The 21,420-nt window shown below is 42.1% G+C and overlaps 1 protein-coding gene across 1 annotated transcript in view; it reads left to right on the top strand.

Moving 5' to 3' along the window:
• LOC308316145 (kazrin-like) overlaps nucleotides 1–21,420 on the top strand; it is a 191,291-nt gene that overhangs the window by 148,780 nt on the left and 21,091 nt on the right. Inside the window, 1 exon segment of the mRNA XM_080764574.1 lies at nucleotides 16,002–16,193. Within this exon segment, the coding sequence (XP_080620700.1) occupies nucleotides 16,002–16,193 (192 nt within the window).

The raw sequence follows: 21,420 nt of genomic DNA on the forward strand, positions 1-21,420 counted from the left end.
GGGTCGGACCAATTTCAAAATAAATTTAGGAAAAAAAGGTTTTAATAGTGAAAATACAAGGCAAGCTCACGGTGCAATGTGAGCATGTAGATCGGCTATTTTCACTGTATTTGAAACAGAGTTTAAGTGACTAATTTAGCATGTATTTTTGTACGTTTGTGTTACGGGAAGAAAAAGCTAGCTTGAGGGCAGATCAGGCACATGGGCCTGGCCCCCATGTGAATTACATCCTTATTACTTTAATGTGTTTGATTTCAAAAAAGAAAAATAGGAGCAGCTTCTACCATACGTTAGCTTCATGTCGTTATGGCAACAAGAGAGTATAATTTTGTCCTGAGTTTATTGAATTCACAATGCCAGGCAAAAAATAAATTTTCACTATGTGACATTCTTAACATTTTGTAGCCCTGGGATATGCAGCTGTGTGGTGCAGCTTGAATAGCCTCTCCACAATCCCTACCTTGTTAAATCCCTTTTTCTATTCCGTCCTGAGGTTATATACAGTGGTGGAAATGTTTTACTTAACTAGAAGTTGCAATACTGCAATGTAGAAGTACTCTGTTACAAGTAAAATTCAGAATTAAAAATAGACAGTAAAGTACTCAGAGAATGTTTCATATCTCATTTAAGTTTGAAGCACGGAGGAAACTGTTGCGCCTTTCTTCATCCTTTGTTCCAGGTTAACTACAGGAGCGGTGGTCTCAAAAACATGAATGAAAGCTGACTGAAAAAGACTCACTGCGTAAAAGATAAAGGAGAGTTCCTTAGAAGGAGACTTTAAAAAGTATCAAACGTTTCAGTCCTGGGACCTTCGTCAGTGCTATAAGGCCCCATACACACATATCAAACACATGTTCTGTGTCTTGTCTGTGTTTAATTGCCGCCATAATGCATTTCCAATGGGAGTCACATGGCTTGACCAAACATTTGTGTTTGGTGAGGCTAAACTTCCTTCCAAATTGTGTTGCTGGTCGTCAATGAATGTCCTGCCTGCACTCTCTCTCCCCAGTGACACCCACTCCCCCCCCCCCCCCGCCCCACAATATATAGGCATATATAGTTTTTACTGACAGCATCTGAAGTCCCTGTCATGTCTGTCAGTCCCTCCTGGTACACACCATCGTTGACCACTTTCTTCATGCTGAGGAAGGCTTTCACACCAAAATGCTATTAATTAAAGAGTAGGCCTACCAGAAGGTTTTTTCCCCTTAAATTGGTGCTGCCATCTGTCATGGACAATCCATGACATGCATCATAGATGTGCACTGTGCGTAAACACACCACTGCACACCTAGAAAGCTTTACAAAGCTGCCATTGTTGTGTGACCTGTATGGGTGTATAGACACTGTGGATTGTTAAAATCCAATGTGTGAGCTACTTTAACTTTAGTGGGTGGGCTATCAAATGAACGTAATGTAAATCTGGCCCTCGCAGCAGGGTCATGTCCTGACCCTGGGTGCATGGCATTTCTCAAGGGTGTGCCAGCGAGAAGGCACTCGCAGGAACGGCACCTTTGTCTCTCGCCATTACCCATAATCACACATCGCAGTCTCCCTTCACCACTGTCTCTGTCAATACAGAACATTAGGGGCTGACGTCTGTGATGGGGTGCCCCAAAGCACTGGAGTAGGGCCCTTTCAATTATAGTCCTTTGATTTTTTCATCTGCCCTTCAGCGACCCTGTCATCTCCTCAAGCATCACAGGCAGATTGCTCCTGCTCATGTGAATGGACTAGCTAATCCAAAGAAAAGTGCTCCGCGACAGAACAGACATTCTGAGGATGAACTGGCTCTGTCAGTATAGTCACAGTTTTACCTCAGCCCATTGATGGGTGTGTGTGTGTGTGTGTGTGTGTGTGTGTGTGTGTGTGTGTGTGTGTGTGTGTGTGTGTGTGTGTGTGTGTGTGTGCGTGCGCGCATGTACGCGTACACTCTGACTGTGTTCGCAAAAGTTGAGTTGGATTAGATTGTGAAAGAAATATGGAGAGATGGCCACTCAGATTTGTATTAATAACTCATGCCCCAGTCAAGGCTTGAAGCCATTTTAAATTATATTGGGATCTGCCGCGTGTGCATTATTTTATGTTTATCCACTTAAATCTAAAGATTCAAAGAGGTTTTATTTGTCGCTCAGTAAGTATGTGCAGTGGAATGTTGGCGCGACATACTCAGGCTGAGGCTGTGCTAACAACATTTTATATTAACAAACAAGCTAAAATAACAGGGTATAATACCAGTTAAGAAAAAGTTAACGGGTAAAACAAAAGTTAAAAGAGAAACCTTTAGAAAGAGTATACAGTGCTCTCTACATGCAATGCAGGTTCCAACTCATTCTGTGGCAAACCCTGCAGTGAAATAGGCTGGAAGGAAGGGTCAAATATAGGCTACTGATGTAAACCTGCCTGCAAACGGCAGACGTTGAACAATATCCGAAGAAGTGCAATGCCGTTCTGTGGTGTGTGCGTGCATGCTTGTGTTCAGACCCTCATGATATTGATTTTCAAGCAATAGAGACTTCCTTTCACAACAACGCATGCATTCATTCAATTCAACTGCCAGCACTGTGGAATTGTCCTTCAGGTGCTTTTATAAAAAGAAATGGTACTATCAAGGGTTAGGGTTAGGGTTACGTGTTTCAGCACAATGCCTTCTTTAGCACTATCTAACAATCAGAAAATCGTCTTTCTCTCCAATGGATGTTTAATCTAGTACTCACACCAGAGTGGACTTGTATTTACATTGGGCAAGGTAGAATATTTCCCCCAACTATAGCATGTAAAGTAACCATGCCTTGCAATGCTGAAGTGAAAATAGCATGGCTGCTCAGTGGTAAATGAAAGCACCCTTTTCAATCATGAAACTGCTGGGTGCTGAAACCTGAACACACTTAATATCAACACATCGCAAAGAAGAGAGGTTGTCTGTGCTATAGCTCCGGCAGAAAAGGACAACATGGGTTTGGCCATTTTCCAAAGAGAGCTGATAATCCAAATATATGCACATACAGTAGACTAGCAGCACGCAGCAGATAGTGATGTATTTCCCATAAACATGAAGCCAGTAAAAAAAAATATATAAGTATATCTTTTCGATCAGTTTCTGTTGACACAAATGATATTTTATTTATTTGTACGTGTTGGCAGCTGTTAAGACGGCCTTGTGTTGATTGGCCATGATGCAGGAACAATGCCAATCAGACTGCCAAATCTCCATTGTGCAGCGTACAGCGGTGTGGATTGGCTGGCAGACAGCCATCCTTGACCCTGCCACACTCAAAGACTCCATGGTGCTTATGACTAACGTTTTTGCAACATTTATGCTACAATAGGGAAATTCCATCTACACTAAGACTTTACCCAGACCATCTTGGCCAGACAAAGCAATTGTATTATTCCTGTATAAACTGTGTGTGTGTGTGTGTGTGTGTGTGTGTGTGTGTGTGTGTGTGTGTGTGTGTGTGTGTGTGTGTGTGTGTGTGTGTGTGTGTGTGTGTGTGTGTGTGTGTGTGTGTGTGTGTGTGTGTGTGTGTATCTGAGTGTCTAGCATTGTTAAATCAAAGTAAAGGCATGGAATAATTTATTCATATGCAGGCTTGGTATGCCTTCTAGATAGAAGAAAAGAGAGAAATAAATTGAACTCTGCATGAATGCATTTCAGCCTAAGGGCTCCATTGTGTATAGCTTTCTATGGAATAACTGCATGCTTTCCATGGACTACTAGCATAGCATGCTGTTGGTAGTGTGAAGGCTGGGTCAGGACAGAAAAGAATCCCTTCTATCCTGAAGGAAACATTTTACAATACCGTACATCATAGCAACAGGTGTTGAAATTTAATTTGGTCATAGATTACGCCTGATTTAATTGAATAGCCCAGTGCTTCTAAAACTAAGTTGTGTCAAGGACCCCCAAATTGATATGTATTTGGCCGCAGACCCCATATTACGACCCAGCCTAGGGGAACCTAAGTCGCAACATCAAAATTGACTCCCTCCTACCCAGTTTCCAATTCAGACAGGCCTAACAAAGGGAATCAAAATACAAATATCTAACCTGATCAGAACAAAACAGAACAAAGTTGACAAAAAGAGAGGTCACCCACCCCTACATACCCATGGCATTAAATCTAGATCACAAAGCTAAAAACTGACACACGGTGCTGGTGCTTAGACAGCTAGACATCAGAATGACTTAGATGACTATAGATGAGCCTGGTCACCGCCTATCACCAGCAAGGTCCATCTGGTAGTTAGCCACTCACATTCATACACCGTTCAGCACTGGTGGTGATAATAGGAAGCAGGGAATGCAGTCGCATCAGGGCCCGTGGGGGAGGAGAGGGCCCTGCGGCCGCTCGTACCGTAGTATACTGTAAACTCCCTCTCTCTCTCTCTCTCTCTCTCTGGCTCTCTCTCCTACAAACACACGCTGTTAAGTTACCGCGACTAAGACTACATTTCCTGTCAATAGTAACCAGTGTAAAATATAGTTCATTGGGAGGTAAAAGGATTGAGGGTCCAGAATGTACGTATGTGGGACATTCCCTCCGACACTGCCGTTAAGTCTACTCACACAAGCTGGTAACCATTCACTCAATCACTACTCATCACACATTCACCCCAGCTGATCCTCTATCAGTCACTCTTCCTCACTCATTCACACTAACACTGAGGGGAAAAGACAGCAACACAGGAATATACACATTATGACCCATAACACCCCATTGCAAAATATGTTATTTCGGGAACCCCCAAATATGTTGCTGGGAACATATAAATGCACCATTTGCCTTTTCCGATTGAATATTGGATGTAAATTTACATGACCGTTATGACAGGTTAAGCTTTGAACTGGACAAGGCGTCTCTCAATGATTTTAGCAAAGCCATTACATTACTCAATGTTGTTATTCCAATGGCATGACTCAGTTGCCAAGTTGAAAACAAACAGAATGTGGGATGTAACCTCCCTTCAAGAAAGCGCTTGCAGCATACATTCCTGACCCCGGCTATTCTTTCATTCCCCCCTTTTTTTATTCAACACATTCCTGATTTGGGCTGTTCTATTGTCCACCCAGCCAGCAGTGGTGGAAAAAGTACTCACAATTTGTACTTAAGTAAAAGTAATATGCAATATAGAAATACAGTTTAATACAATTTGTCTGCATCGCGACACATTGTGAACTTGTAGATCGGCTATTTTCAAATGTCTTAAATGAATTGGTTACCGTAATGTTTGCTTTGTAATAATAATCACAATCTACAAAGTAACTACTAAATAAAGTTTTCAAATAAATGTAGTGACTAAAACAAAATACATCGCATGGATGCCCCTGGGACGTATCCTCAGTGATGTATCCCATGGTCATTGGGGTTTCGGGTCTCCCAACATTATACCCCTCACTCAGGTGACCCAGCCGGGGTGGTCAAGTCCCGACTTACGTCCCAGTAGCTACCCTCGATCAGTCCCGTCAGGGAAAAACCAGGACCACACAATCCGCTCCTCCTGAACTACTCTGCCTTGACTGGGTATGGAGTAAATTTACAATATTTGGATCCAAGATGTAGTGGCGTAAAAGTAAGTAATTGTGTATGTATCTTACTTTTACTCCACTCCAAATATTATACTTTTACTCCACTAAAAGTAAGTTAGTAAGATGTAGTGGAGTAAAAGTGTTGGAAATTGGAAATATAAGTAAAAGTACCTCTACATATTACTTAAGTAGTTACAGTACTTGAGTAAAGGTACTTTCCAGTTCCACCTCTGCAGCCAGAGCACAATATGCTGTGCATTGAGCCTTTGGATGAGGTTGTAAATCCTTACTGCTGGCATGTTTTTCTAGCTCTTCCTATTTTTTTTATTATTTATTATTTATTTTCATCCCACGATTTTGTAACCCCAATTTAACCTGGTGCCAATGCCTAAACTGTAATCTTGGGGCGCTGTATTCCCTCCCTCTGCCAACCTGGGGAGAGCCCCGAACTGAGCTCATGCTTCCTTCAATGCATGAGGAGTGAGCAGGCCGCTTCTTATCACCCAATCTGAGAAGTGAGAACCCATCGTCAAAAAATAAAAGGAAAAACAGCGCCCTCTTTTCCTTAAATTTTTGATGCTACCAGAATTTGGAAGGTGCATGCCATTACATTATGTAGTTAACCCTATGTAGAATGGTGAGTTCCTAAGAACTGTGCCTAGCCTTCCTACAGGGAAGCTTTGCTTTTAAATGAGTTTGAATCATGTGGTGCAATTGGTGGCTAAATTGAACGCTGCCCCATCTCCCCTTCCCACTCACTATGAAGAGGGTGAACTACTCTAAAAAAATAAAAACTCCCCCTCAAGACACATGCTGTCATTCCCTATCCATTTTCAACCTCCACTCCCATTCCAGCAAAGTGCAATTTCAGCTGCCTTGTGGCCACCGAACACATTGACAGATTGCTGGACCTTTCAGGAGGAAAGGTTTGTGAATCTTCCTGTTTTTGTGGTGCCGGGAGAGGGAGGGTGTGATTGAGAGAGAGAGAGAGAGAGAGAGAGAGAGAGAGGGGAAGCGGGACCGTACTGTAACACTGAGGAAGGAAAAGGAGAAGCAAGAAGGGGCTGTATTGACAGCTAATCAGACAGGCAAGCAGCCCCTAGAGGAAGTAAATCGACTCTCGGGGTACTTTGGAATGAGATCTACTCATTCCAATGATTGAAGATGCTTTGTGGAAGCTAGACAAACAGCCGTTTCACCCGCCAATAATCTATTTTATTATTGATGGGGACGTGGGGAGTTAAAAGGATGCATAGTTTCAAGGTTAATGGTCAAATTGACTGAACCTATAGGATTGCTTTCTCACAGTGGGAGACGACACTTTTAACTTTTTGAGAGAAACATTGGTAAAGTCTTTTCACATCTCTGCCTTTTCGTTTTGCACCGTCAAGTTCGTTTCACCAGGGATGATGGATTCCTAGTCCCTGAAGGATTTCTGAGAGTTTGAGGCCTAATCTTTATTACGGGTACCAGCCACACTGTAGCTGTCCTTCACAGCTGTCACGCTATGTGACTGTGGGGTGATTTACGAAGACAGCTTGGGCTATCATGGCCAAATCACAGACATAGGACATGGCACTCATCATCAGCGTAATTCACAGGTCCTCTTTTGTGTGCCAGCTGATGCATAGCGTCTATTATGGAAATAGCCGCGTCTAAACCATCATTTACCATCAACGAGCTGGGAATGAAGATTTTATTTACTGTTTCAATGAATCATAATAGCTAGAGGCAGATTCGCTCAGGGATAGAGGAGACGAGACAGAGGAGGCTTAATGAATGCACATATTTAATATTATTTGCCGATTAGGTCAATTTGCAGCTCGGAGACACATTTCATTGGTCATTACTCAGCTGAGGAAATGTGACGCAGAGAGACACATTCAATCCATTAAAATCCAACAAAATTAGCTTTATGGTATTTTGGTCTTCTAAAAACATGTTTATGAAAGCATCAAACACAAAGTGTTTAAGTAATGCCGTTTGGTTCCCCACTGCAGGGCTGGTGCCATGTTTAATTCTGAGAGTTTAGTTTGCAAGTTTTGTTGCATGGTGTACAAACTGTACATGTGTTTTCATGCATATTGCTAGCTGTCTTTTGGCGGGTGCGCTATAGCCAAAATCGTGTTGGCTGCATTAGCCAGTGGGAAACAGGTGGCAGTGAAGGCACAGCTAGCAGCTGATTCATTACTCCAACCCTGAGGGGGAGAGAGAGAATCCAACACTGATGGATTCCTCTCATTCCACATTGTACAGAGCTGTTGACTTTCCTCATAAACAAAATGCAATCCAATGTTGTTGCCTGCCTTTCTGTGTAATCACAGTTACTGAAAATATTGTCCGTTTTCAGTTTGGAATAAAAATATCTTAGTAAGGAGTGGAAAGCTTTTCTTATTTTTTCTTTATTGTGTATACTGTTTTTAATGATGGTTACAGACAAATTCTTGATTCAATGAGCAACCTGTTGATTACTGTCGACGTAGAGAATGGAGTGGGGCAAACTTGATTTGAGGCACGACAAAGCGATCTTGTTGATAGTTCTAACATTAATAATGAATAAAACAAATTAGCAAACTTTCACATACAAGTATCTGGTGTGAAAGAATGGAAAATTTACCAGAATCCAGGAAATTCTAGATTTTTGTGTTCTATGTAGTAGTCTTGTTTGAGTCATCAAGGAAACATATTTCTTTTCAATCAGATGTCCATTATAACATATAACATCTAATTTGCATAAATGAAATAATATGCTACAATTTCCATTTTAATGTTGAGAATGAAGTTATGTATGATTAACTACCATAATTATAAGCTAATACACTGTGCAAAATCTCAAATCAACAAATTATTTATTACTAGTCACAAGCCAACCTCCAGGAGGTAATAACATCTCTGTAATCTCCCTCTAGTGGCCATGCATAAACACATACCGCAGATAAAATGGCAAAACCTCCATACCTCCATGTCACTTCTAACCAGGAATTAAAACCACCACTTCCATCACTGGCTAGTGAAACTCTTTCTACACCGTTTACAGTATAAGGTTTTTCTCCCGTGTGGGTACGCTGGTGTCTTTTCAAAGTACCTGCAAGCCTGAAACTCATGTCACATTGTTTACAGTGATATGGATTTTCTCCAGTGTGGATACACTGGTGTGTCTTCAGATTAGTCATCTGACTGAAAAGCTTGCCACACAGTTTACAGTGATAAGGTTTTTCTCCCGTGTGGATACGCTGGTGATTCTTCAGATTAGTCATCTCACGGAAACTCTTGTCACACATTGTACAGAGGACATTTTTTTCTCCAGTGTGGATATATACGCTCGTGCATTTTCAAAGCATATTCTAGATGACTGAAACTCTTGTCACAGTTTTTTACAGACGTGGGGTTTCCTTCCCGTGTAATTAAAGTTGTCTGATGGGTCTTTGCTTCTCCTGGCTGAGTTACAATAGACTTGGTAAGCTGTTGATGACAATACGTCTTGGTTGGTCCGTCCGTGCCTTCTTGTTTCTGGTCGTTTAGAGAGCTGTTGATTGTCTGACAGGCCACTGAGGGGATCTGGCCATTGCTCTGCATTGGGCAGTCCGGGTCATTGTTGCTCCTCTTTGTGTATTCGTGAAGGTAGACCTGAGACTTTAAGCCATATGGACGCTCAGTAAAGCTGACCTGAGTCTGGTGAGACCTCATTTCTGACATCTCTTTAAATGAAGTTTTCACACTTTATATAGGCTGACCAGAGTTTAGGGCTGATGTCACACCCAATACAACCCATCACCATGCATTAGAGGTACAGTAGGGTTGTCCGGATCGGATCGGGTGATTGGAAATTGGGGCCGATCACATCATTTTCAAATGATCAGAATCATTCGGGAGGAAAAAAAACATGTTCAGGACATGCCTAGTATCAATATTATATCCATATCATGATATTAAACTGGATATGGTCTGTGATTTGGGATATTGTATTGTGATATGGCATAAACGTGTTCTATAAAATATAAATATCGGGGTCGGGAAAAATCGGTATCGGCAGATGCTCTAAATCAAATGATCGGAATCGGATCGGGAGCAAAAGAACGTGATCGGGGCATTATAATTAGAGGTTTGCAAAAAATGAACCCGGAACCCAATGGATCCGCCTATTAATAGAAATGTGTGTTCCAAACCCGAAAGGTACAGAGAGATCATTTGTACCTAGAAACACCTACTGTACAGCCGAGCTAGAAAACATCAAAGACCGCTCAACCAATCACAATGGCCCCTCCATCCTCAATTTTGGCGCCATAAATGGTAATTTTGCTACACATTTTTTTAGTCACACTGCAGAATGGCAGACCTTCCAGCCAATCACAACGGCCCAGAATGAATAATGTTAGGCTAACACAGAAGAATTATGAAATATCCTCACTTTCCAATCCTAACCTTCATAGAGTTAATCGATAAACATGTCAGTACTGTACGTCATTGCGTGATTACAGTATAGTCCGGAGGTCTGTCATGGCTTGATGGAAATCGATACAATGTCACCAACTATTGTTGTGATATGACGTACAATTGTAGTATGTCTCATTACATGTTCTTTCTTTTATTTATAATGGGCTTCGGTGGCAACGAGGGCCAAAACTGGTGTCCACCAGGTGGCACTGAATGAGTTAATCCAAATAGCTCTGAATTTCATTTCAAGATTTTACTGGGTCTCTCGATAATGATTAATATTAATAATTGGCTCTAGGTTCTGGTCTATAATGCATTTGGCTTAAAATATGTAGGTGTCTTGCTTAGATAAACCCAGGAGGACACGAGGTGCATAGCCCCTTTTGACTCCAGTGCCCTGTGCAACCACATAGTCTGCATAGTACAATGTGGCAAGAAATGGCCCTGCTTACAGCTATCATTTCAATGTTTCTTAGCTTAAGAACAACAGCTCACCAGTGACTTCAGATTCCATGTTAGCTAGGGTTCACAATGTGTGGCATTTATGATCAGTGATGAATAAATGGCAACACTGTGAGTAACTAGCAAATCAACAGTGATTGTTGTTTGTGGGTGAAATCATGAACATACATTTTACCAGCAAATCTGGCAGGTAGTAGTTCATTGAATGGGAATAAGCAGAATACTGTAGGCCCTACTATACAATACATACAGTCCTGAGGTTGGGGTTGTGGGGAGTTGCAGGAAAGATTGCACTTATCAAGAAGCTCCAGCTCAGGGTGTCATTTGTAACGCAGAGCTAGAGTGCACGCTTGTCCCCTGCCTGAAGGCTATGGGGATGTTGACAAATGGCTGGCTGTCCTCGCTCTCCCCACCTCTCCCACCTCCCACCACCTCTCACCACGTTATCTGGGAGGCTTCAGTGCTGCATGTGCCCGCCTGGAGAAAGCAACATATCAGTTCTCTCACCTCTTTCCACCTGACGCAGTATGCTGCTAACTATGTGACACATTCGGACACTCTGACATTGCCTGCTCCTGCAGGTGTCAGAGGCTGCCAAAGTGTGGGAATTTAAGCTATACAATACATGCTGCAGAGACTTTGTTAGAAAACAGCCCATCTTGCTATCGGTGCAGTGCAGATGTAATGGTCCTGTGAAGTTGCCCGAACGGCCAAGGCTCCAAGAACAGTCAGAAATGTAGTTTAAAGGACCTATAACAAAAAATTCAACTTTTTCAATTTCTTATGTGTTTTTGGGGCTCCCATATGTGTTTTCTATCCCCACAAATAACCAATTTTGAACAATCAGGCTTTCATATCATATAGGTGTTTTAATGGAAATTGCTCTCAGAAACATCTCCATGTTGCATTTCCACTTTGTTTACAATGTCCACCATTGTTGATTTTCCAAGCTGGCATGGAATGGAAACAAGCCTGGTTTTATCTAGCATCAGTATTATAATGAATCAAATATTAAATAATCTGCATATCAGCACCCCCACCACCTCAGGAGATTGTGGTACTGCAGCTAAAAATACATAAATAATCAAAACCTGCTCAGCATCCTTGTCCCTGGTTTTTGAGTGGTGCAACCACTCCCTTACGGAGCTATGTGTGTGGCTGGGTGGGTGGCTAGGTGTGTGGGTAGGTGCATGGGTCTGAGAACGAAAACAGCATGGCCGTGGGGGGTACTGCGCCCTGGGTGCGTTTTCACATTTTTAATTCACTAATAAATTAATTATTTATCATTAATGTGTTAAATCGAAAAAGGGCTTCGTTACGCCCTCCACATTATCATGGTCAATGCCTGTGTGAAAAGTGGGAGTTATTGGTGCAGGCTGTGAGGAGCTACGGCAGTGACAGACAGACAGACAGACAGACAGACAGACACACATTCAGACATTGAATGAATTATAGTATGGTGATATATGATGATTTTGGGTGTGCCAGTACAGTGACAGTACAGTACAGTACAGTACAGTACAGTAGAGGGTAACTGTCATTTCCCAACCGTTTCGGACGTGGGGCGGCTCGCCGGATTGGGCCCGGCCTCCTGGGCGCGTTCCTGGGGGTCTGGAGACCCCCACATGGTAACTCTCTCATTTCTCTACCGTTTCGGACGTGGGGCGGCTTGCCAGAACCGGGCTGGCACCCTGGTCGTGGTCCTGTGGGTCTGGTCTGGAACTTCCAGGGACCCCTGGGAACCCCCACACGGAGTTGCACCAACTCACTTCACATGGGTGTGATTTTTCTTTTCGACTTAAAGTGCTGCCCGTTGCACAATCAATAAACACAGCCATAATGAATTAGTAATTGAATCAAGCGCATGACCTTACAGAATCTCTTAACGCCAACGAACAGTATCTCACTGGCTCTTATTTTCTAGAACAGCGCGGCTCTTTGTTGTAGCAGCTTGAGTTGCTCTGTAAAATGTGGTCCTATTACCGCTAGTCCATTAAGTACACCTCTGTGTAATGACACTCTCCTCGCCACAGTTTCTTTCGACCCTGCTTCTAATAACCTGCTTTTTTTTTGCCCGCATCGACTCCACGAGCACATCGATTTAGCTAGCTAACACAAATTAAAAACCAAAAGGCCACAGAACTTGGGCAACAAAGAGGTTTATTTTCGCTCCAGTGTCGGACCTTCATCATGCTGAAAGGTCCACACCGCATGTGTACGCCAGGTCTCCTTGTTGGAGTGTTTTTATGTTAACCACTTAAGTAGCTGAAATAGCAGATCTGCTATTTTGAATGGGGTAGTGTGCGTGCTTGTGCGAGCGAGTGAGCGAAAATGTCACCTATAAATATGTTAAGAAGATGGATTAACGTCATAGATCTTTTACAGTGTAGATCTTCTTAGACAAGATATTGGGTTTTAGAGAGGGTAAGAGACGATTATCACTCCAGCCCGTCTGTAAGTAGAGAAAAAAGTCATCAATCGGATGTGGCTGAGATTGATTGTTCAGTTTGTTACTGTACTAATTGAACTGAAAGGGAATAACTGTCACATTGCAAAATAACTTCCTGCAATGTGCATTGGTAGTCAATTTTCAGTTAACACGGATACTCTTTTTTTCCAGATATTGTCCAAAGGTTCAAAATGACCTCTTGTAGTTAATCTTACTGGGGGGGAAATGGACAGTAATAATGGCTAAACGTTTATCTGAAGTTATTGCCCAAATCACAAACTACATTTTGTGTTTAGTACTTTTCTGGACTTTCAATCCATAATGGATAAAGTAGGAAAATCCACTTTACAAAGTTCATTTTCCTCATGTGGACGTTATGTACACTAGCCTGTCATGGCCAGACTAGTCTCACGTTACCAGACTGTTGACTCTGGCAATTTCCAATGCTATATAGCTTTCGGAGATTATGGAATAGTTGTCCGACTGCGTGAGACTATGGCCAGCCTAATATCACTGCGTAGATATTAGTCTGGAATTTCCAAGGGGTGGTTACAAACAGATTCAAACGTCACTCACAGCCCACAACTCACCCACAACTCTGAGGTGAGCGAAATCTAATTCAAACTGAGGAGTGCCAGACCAATTATATCTGCCCAGCGCAATGTTTTTTTTTTTAGCTGTGATTTGTCTGGTATCCAGGCTAATTATTATACACTATACTTTATAAATGAGAAGCATTTTGGCAATGGGTGGCACTGGCACAGGGTAATGGGGTCCTATCCAGATGAAAACAGTTGGTTGGCCATGTCAATGGGAGGGAAGCCGGGCCGGGCCGGGCAATCTTTATGCTGCACACTAGTGACTTCTACAGGCTGGTCGGATGAAAATAGCTGATCTACAAACTCTACAACGCCTCGCAGTGCGATAGTTTGGCTATTTTTTTACCGTATTTATCTGTGGAACCGAGTCAAGCTACATGTAATGCCTATAATTCCAAGTGTTCATTCCAATTAATTATGATTATTTTGGGTGGTTGCGGCCTGAAAGGTTTGGGAACCCTTGACCTTACAGTACACATATGAGGTCAGCAGCGACAGAAGGACTTGTAAAAGGGAGAGTAAAAGGGAAAACATAATAAATTCTGACCGGCAAACTGAATTAGTTTGATCCTAAGTTATGGGCAATATTGTTTTTAATCCATTCCATAATTCAATCACAGCCTGCAGCTGAATTATCCCTCTCTGATTCTCCCTCCAGATATTTTGTCAGGCTTACTCAGGCTCCAGTTCTCATGCATTTTCTTGGATGATTTCAATTTCTCTGACGGCAATATTGGCGGTGGGACACGAGGAGTTGTGATTTATGCTTGGCACTCCATGGTGGTGGCATCTGAGAGGGCTGCTGGATGCCTTTGCCCAGCTTTCCCCCTGGTGTCCTGAGGATATCTCGAATTGAACAGAATGAGTCGACTTATTCTATAAATTCTAAAAAATCTCCATATACGTCAACTTCTGCAATGCCTACAGTGTGAAAGAAGTAAAACACTGTACATTGGTTGTCTGAGGTTTGACTTGGAAAAATGTAAGAATGTCACTGTCACTTTGCTAAAGGCTGTTTGGAAAAGGAGTGTGATTCTTCTTTGCTGTTTCCAATGCTGCCCATGTTTTGAACTAGGCCGGGTTTGAACTGTTATAGTCAGTGCTATGCAAAAACTCTATAATTATGTTTGTCTGTTTTGCATTTCGATTCGTAGTCCTCTCTCACCAGCGCTGATGCAAACCCAGCTGCATTTTCTTTCTATCGGCTGCCTGAAAACCTTCGCTTCATTATCAGCACAGTGAGGGGTACTGCTGACGCATTCAGAACCAATCTAGTGCTTTTACAGCAGCCCCCAAACGGTACGTAAGTGCTGGGGGGGTTTTGCCCAAAAGAAAAGCTGGTGCCCATAGCTGTGCTGCAGCCCTGAAAGTCTGAGCAAGGGCTTTCCCGCTGAGGCAGCTCAGTGAGGTGCCACTTTTGCTACAGTATATCACTCACATTCATTAGTCAGCTACTGTCAACCTTTGGGGGTTAATATCAACTCAGATATCACATCACCCTCTCTGTCTTTTTATTTCTTCCCTTTTTTGTCAGGGCACATTGCTCTAACGACAAGCCAAAACAAGGCAAAATCATAATGTACTACAGTGGCCACAGCTGAATGGATAGAGGCCGTGAGGCTATGTGTAGTGTAGTCTTGCGTAGTCAAACTGTTGTCTCCTGCAAATTTCAAATGCTTCCGTTATACAGTCTGGATCACGGAAGCTCTGATCATGAGCAAGGGATAAAGCGGAAGTTAAGCCTCCTCCCCACTTCCAAATTTATCCTAATTATAAATCAAAATCATCTAAGCATATAGCTTGCTGCTTAGCAGAAATATATATTTTTGTGAACGGAAATGCCAGCTTCCTTGCTCGGATTCCGGGAAGTGTAGTTCCAGACTATATACTGTAGCATTGTGGAGATTGTGGAATAGTTGTCTGGCTACGCGAGACTATAGGCCGTGTGGGAAACAGACGGTCTCCTGTTCACCTCCTGGCCCTGGATTGTGTTGAAGCATCCCTGAGCAAGACACTATTAATAGCACACACTAATAGTATTAATAGCACCCACTGCTCCTAGTACTAATATTAGGATGGGTAAATGCAGAGTTCAATTTTCATGTGCCAAAAAATATATACTACATTAAGGATGCTATTTATTTTCTTCAGAAATGTTCACTTTTGAGGCTGCCCCTCATTCGATGTTGTGATCCCTCTCTCTCTCTCTCTTTTCTCTCCCCTGACACGGTCGAGGCAGAGGCCCAGGTGCCCACCCTAGAGTTGGGTTCTGCTTGACGTTTCGTCCTAATGTCGCAAAATTGCTTGCTCAGGGTGGGATCTCTGTCGGTCCTTTACTCTACATGTAAAGTGTCTTGAGACAACTTTGATTTGACAACTGTGATTTGACACTTTATAAAAATGTAATTGAATTGAATTGATGGCTCTTCTTTCGTGCCATTAGTGTCTTGCTTCGGTTTGTGTGTCAAGTCAAACCGTTTATAACGTTTCTTACTCCTCTCTCCTCTCCCTTGCTGCTGCTTTGCAGTCCTGCTGCGTGAGGAGGTGGCCCAGCTCCAGGAGGAGGTGCACCTGCTGAGGCAGATGAAGGACATGTTGAGTAAGGACCTGGAGGAGACCCAGGGAGGGTGCTCGGCCGACGTGCTCTCTGCCACCGAGCTACGTGTGCAGCTCGCCCACAAGGAGCAGGAGCTGGACCGCGCCAAGGAGGCCCTGCAAGGTACGAGAGACACTGTACTGTACTGTACTGTACTGTACTGTACTGTACTGTACTGTACTGTACTGTACTGTACTGTACTGTACTGTACTGTACTGTGGAAACAACTTTGAGCCTACGAATGGACTCATTTTACATGCTAAATTACAGTGGTGGAAAAAGTACTCACATTTCTTACTTAGTAATAGTACAAGTAAGACACTTAAACGCACACACACTCTGTATCCTTCCAATTTCAGTTGCCCTCTGGTCGCGGGCGGGTGGTGTTACAGCGTGACACAGTGTTGGTAGGCTTCTATAGTTAGTGCTCACTTCGTTCGCAATCAATACTGCAATATACAAGTGAAGTCAAAATTTGCTTGGGTAAAAGTACAACAGCATTGGCATAAAAATGTACTTAAAGTACCAAAAGTCAAAATACTCGTTATGCAGAATATCTAATTTCAAATGTTCAAACTCGCAACGCATTGTGAGCGCATCAAATGACCAAAATTGTTTAAGGCTGAAGTGGTTAATGTATGTTTTGTAATAATACTCTAATCTACAAAGTAACTGGTAACTAAAGTTTTAAAATAACTGTAGTGGAGTAAAAGTACAATATTTGCCTCTGAGATGTAGTGGAGTAGAAGTAAAAGTACTGGGGGGGATAGCGTCTACCTCCACATGCGTTACGCCCCCTAGTGAGACCTTTCACTGTGGGGTGGAAAGAAGATGTTGGCTTGACGGCCCGGGTATCAGAGGAGACCTGAGGCTTTCTTCACCCTCCCAATGACTGATTGTGGGGGTTAGCAGAGATGGAGTACTTGTAGAGAGGCTGGGGAATTGGGAATTGGCTATACTAAATTGGGACTTGAAGGGGAGGAAATGTTTTTCTTTTGTCTTGAAGGGGCATGTGTTGCACAATAACATTTTCTTTTCATTATATCTGCCCACGATCTCTGTGATTCATACAGTATGTTTGTTTACCTCAGTCACTGATACTAAAATCTGATATTTTAATTTTTCTATGAATCTGTGACTTGACACCCATACTGTTATAAAACGAAAATGAAAAGATTTTTAAAAGAAAATAAGTAAAAGTACTGGAAATTAAATTAATTAATTACTGATTAATTAAATTAATTAGTGAAGTACAAATACCTCAAAATTGTACTTAAGTACAGTACTTAAGTAAATGTACTTACTGTAGTTACTTTACACCACTGGACACTGTACTGGGGAAACAACATTGAGAGCAAAATAGACCCATTTTATTACACATAAATTATAGTGATTAAGGGCTCAATTTCTGTCTCTTCTTTCTAAAGCCACTATTTGGGGATTTAGGAGTGGTTGGTATTAAAGTTGGTATTTTGGCTACCTGTCTAATAAACACCTCCGTTACCCGTTATTATGCATAGGTGTGGTTTGGGCATTACAATAATTAAACCAAATTTAACCAATCACCAGTCCACGTGCCATTGCCTTTAATAGATCCCTTATCCGTTGCCCGTTGCTATATTGCTTCATAGCCTTACGGTCTATAGCCCATGGAAGAGTGTTGCGTTGCTGCCCCCCTTCCCCCTCGCATCGTTCTTTTTTTTTTCTCCACCCCGCACAGAGCCAAGAACACTCGTCTTTTCATTGAGTCACAACTCGCTCAAATCTTGCTCGTTTTGAAAAATTCAAAGTACTATGTAAACTACACGGGCTTATAGATAGGTACTATATAGATCGAGCGTGTAGGCCGTCTCTACGAAACGGTATCAAGCAGAAAGGAAAGGTCGGTCAATTGGATTAAACGCCATTTCGGGTGGTTTTAAACTCCACTGTCGCTTTCCCAAATGTGTGTGACCAAAATAGCAATTTAGGGGAAAGCGTGCCAATACGCCCATGACCACACCTCTAGGCGCAAATACCGGTGTCGGCAAAAAAGATAGTGGGTGACGCTGGGCGAAAATACCATTAAGGGACAGAGAAAGCTCCTATATTCGTAATTTTCGGGCAGTGGCTGAATTGCGGGACGCGTTGCGGGTAAAGTCGTTACCTTCATATAAATGGACCTAACTAATGTGCATTAGAAGATATGGCACAATTTCTTTCTTCTCACTTCTGTGTCTCAGGGGAGGGCTAAGCTTCTATGAAAAAAACTAAAGAAAAATGTTAACCAAAATGAATTGTAGCTGCTGTGCAGCAATAGGACAGGGCCAGGCATGTTGAGGAGGAAAATGGCTAGAGGAAGAAGATCGGGACATTCTTATCAATATTATATCCATATCATGATATTAGACTGGACATTGTCTGTCATTTTGGATATTGTACTATTGTGATATGGCATAAGTGTTCTATAAAAATATAACTATTGGATCGGGAAAAATCTGTATCTATCGACATATACTCAAAATCAAATGATCGGATCGGGAGCTCAAAAACGTGATCGGGACATCCCTAAGTAGAAGTAAAAGTATTGAGAATTGGAATTACTCAAGTAAAGTACAAATACCGGTACCTCAAAATTGTACAGTACTTGAGTAAATGGTACTTAGTTACTTTCCACCACTGTAATTAACAATTCCTGTGCTGCAGACACCAATACAAGGGCATATGAACTTGTTGAGCGAGCTACTTGCCAATAAGTGAGAAAACCACAGATGGCTTCATATTATCTGAATTAAAGCCGGGATTGTAGTGTTCTTGTTAGGCTACATGGCTACACAGGGCAAACGGATTTGTAGTGATCCCAGAGGGGAAATTACTTCTCTGCATTGACCCAGCAGTGACTTGTCCAGAGAGAGAGGGCAGGCGGGGAGCAGTTGGAGGTTAAGTGTCTTGCTCGCGGAGGACTTAACCTGGCAACACAAAGCCTGGATGAGCCAAGCCCCCAGAAGCACATTAGAACAGTAAAGCTGCCTGCGTCCATGATGGTCAAATATGGGATTGCAAGACTTCGTTTGAAACCCTAGTGTCTTCCGCATTTGATTTGTGCTCAAATCAAAATGTGGAGGTATAGAGTGTTCTTCATGCGCTGGTGAGCAGCTTTCATTGAAATGAATAGGTGGGCCATCTGCTCTCGTACTGGGGACCTTCTGATTCTGAACTTTATTTTATTTTTACAAAGTCTGATTAATCCTTAATTGAGAACATTTATGTTAAAAATGCTCTATTTGCAATAGAAGGATTTTATTTTTTTCACCACTCTACATCTCCATTTGTAATGTGATGATCATTAGAGCTTGAAATTTGTGTGTGCACTCAGTTTCTGATTATAAATAAAATAAATTGCAACGAAAATGACCCTGGTACAGAACCTAGAAAGTATTTTAGTTTTTGGATGTACAGTAAAATGCTATCAAATCTCCATTGCATTGTTGGTTGTTGAGGTGTTTACAGGGTGCAGTCATGGATGGGCAGGTTTCTGTCAGGCAGTGCAGCCATGCAGAATTGCATGCATCACAATGTCACCATGGTAGGATGACATCAACATTGCGGTGAATCACCTTTTTGAAAGGATTATTTCATAAAGAATGAGCAAAACACAAAACATATAATGTACTATTTGGCACCAGATCAACACATTGCAGACTGTTAAGTGACTTAATTGCTGTGATATTTCACTCGCTAGTAAGAACTGAACAAAAAACTAGAATAGGTTATGATTAATATGCAATCAGAAAATGGTTATCACGTGTTTTGTTTTTTGTCTGCACACAGACTCAGCCTTGTAATTCGAAGGCTAGTAATTCTGATAATAAACTCAGGCTTGCTGATGAAGGCCAAAGCCCAGACCCCTGCAGGCCTTATCAGCAGTCAGTCACTAATGAATGTCTTGTATGGTGGAGAAACGTTGCTTGGCTTACTAGGTCCACAAATGTTAAGCAGGGCGGATATGGCCCACAATTACAGCCAGTCTATGTGGGAGGATAGCAGGAAATTGCCTGTTGTCATATTCTAATTGTCAATTTGTGAGTGTGTAATTGTAGTGTGTGTAATTCAAGGATGAGTTGATCCAGTGACCAACCATTGGTTTGGCTATTGTTGTTATGTCAATGTATTTCCATCGTAAATGGATTTCCAAGATCATACCGTGCACAGCAAAATACTGACCATTAATTTAACGTGAATTCAAATACACTCAGAGTAGACCTGTTGCAACCTAAACCTACACATTGTTATACCTTTCAATCCAGATTCTAGTTGTTGCTATACATGTAGGGTAGGCACAAACAAGCAACTCCTTTGCGATAGGGAGCAATGCTATATTGTACACAATGCTCTCATAGGCTTCTGATTTAAGAGCTTTCTGCTGTTTAGTTTATGTAGCTGTATATTTCCTTGGCACTACTCGCTCAGTGTGTTTGATTTCTGCGACGTGACATATGTATGTAGGCATATCTAATTTGTTTGATTCATATAAATTTGTGTGTGGGTGTTCTGACCCTTTAAGCATGCCTAGTGCAATGATACTGTGGCGCTAGCAAGCCCACGTAAGGATGTAATTTATTTATTTGTTTAGCTTTTTGTTAGCATCTTCCAGTCCTCTGCATATGGGCAGCTGCCAGCAATTCTGGCCCTCTACCCAGCTATGCTTTCACTCGTTTCCAAGCAGAAACTGGAAACATCTGTTTTCCCATTCTTTGTCATTTGGTTGTTTGTATTGCTTTACTGTACAAGTTGATTCCACAAACCACAATTCACACTTTGTCCATAATGTGTATGCTGCATGTGCATGGTGATGATTAGAGTTTGTGTTTGTTTTGAAAGAGAAGTGCTAAGACCAGGGGAGGGAAAACTGTGTGTCCATTAGTTGAGTTGTCTGTATTAAAACCATGGTAACTCCTGGACACTGCTGTTCTTAAAGTGACCGTTTGCAAAGCTAGATCATTCTTTCCTCTTACTTAGACCTGTGCCTGTCGGGCACCGGCCTACTTGGGAACGATGACAATCGGGAATACATACCCCACCCTAGTATGCAATACCCATTATGTACCCGTTTTTACCAGCTGCCTATCTGTGTAAGTCCTTAATTATGCAGTGGTAAAAGAGTGCAAACTGTGAAAAGTGAACTGATTAATCAAATGGCAGGTGTGGGAAATAAGGCTGGATTTATTTAATCAATTGGATCCACACACAGACATGGTGCATTTATTGTAAGATTTGACAGCTTGCCCCTACAAAAGGACTCATTAGTGGACTAATTAGTCGTTGGCGGTAGTAAGTTACAGATTGTTGATCTGACGTACCAGCTCATTTG

Source organism: Protomyctophum bolini, assembly GCF_963924005.1.
Source record: "Protomyctophum bolini genome assembly, chromosome: 5".
NCBI classification, from domain to species: domain Eukaryota; kingdom Metazoa; phylum Chordata; class Actinopteri; order Myctophiformes; family Myctophidae; genus Protomyctophum; species Protomyctophum bolini.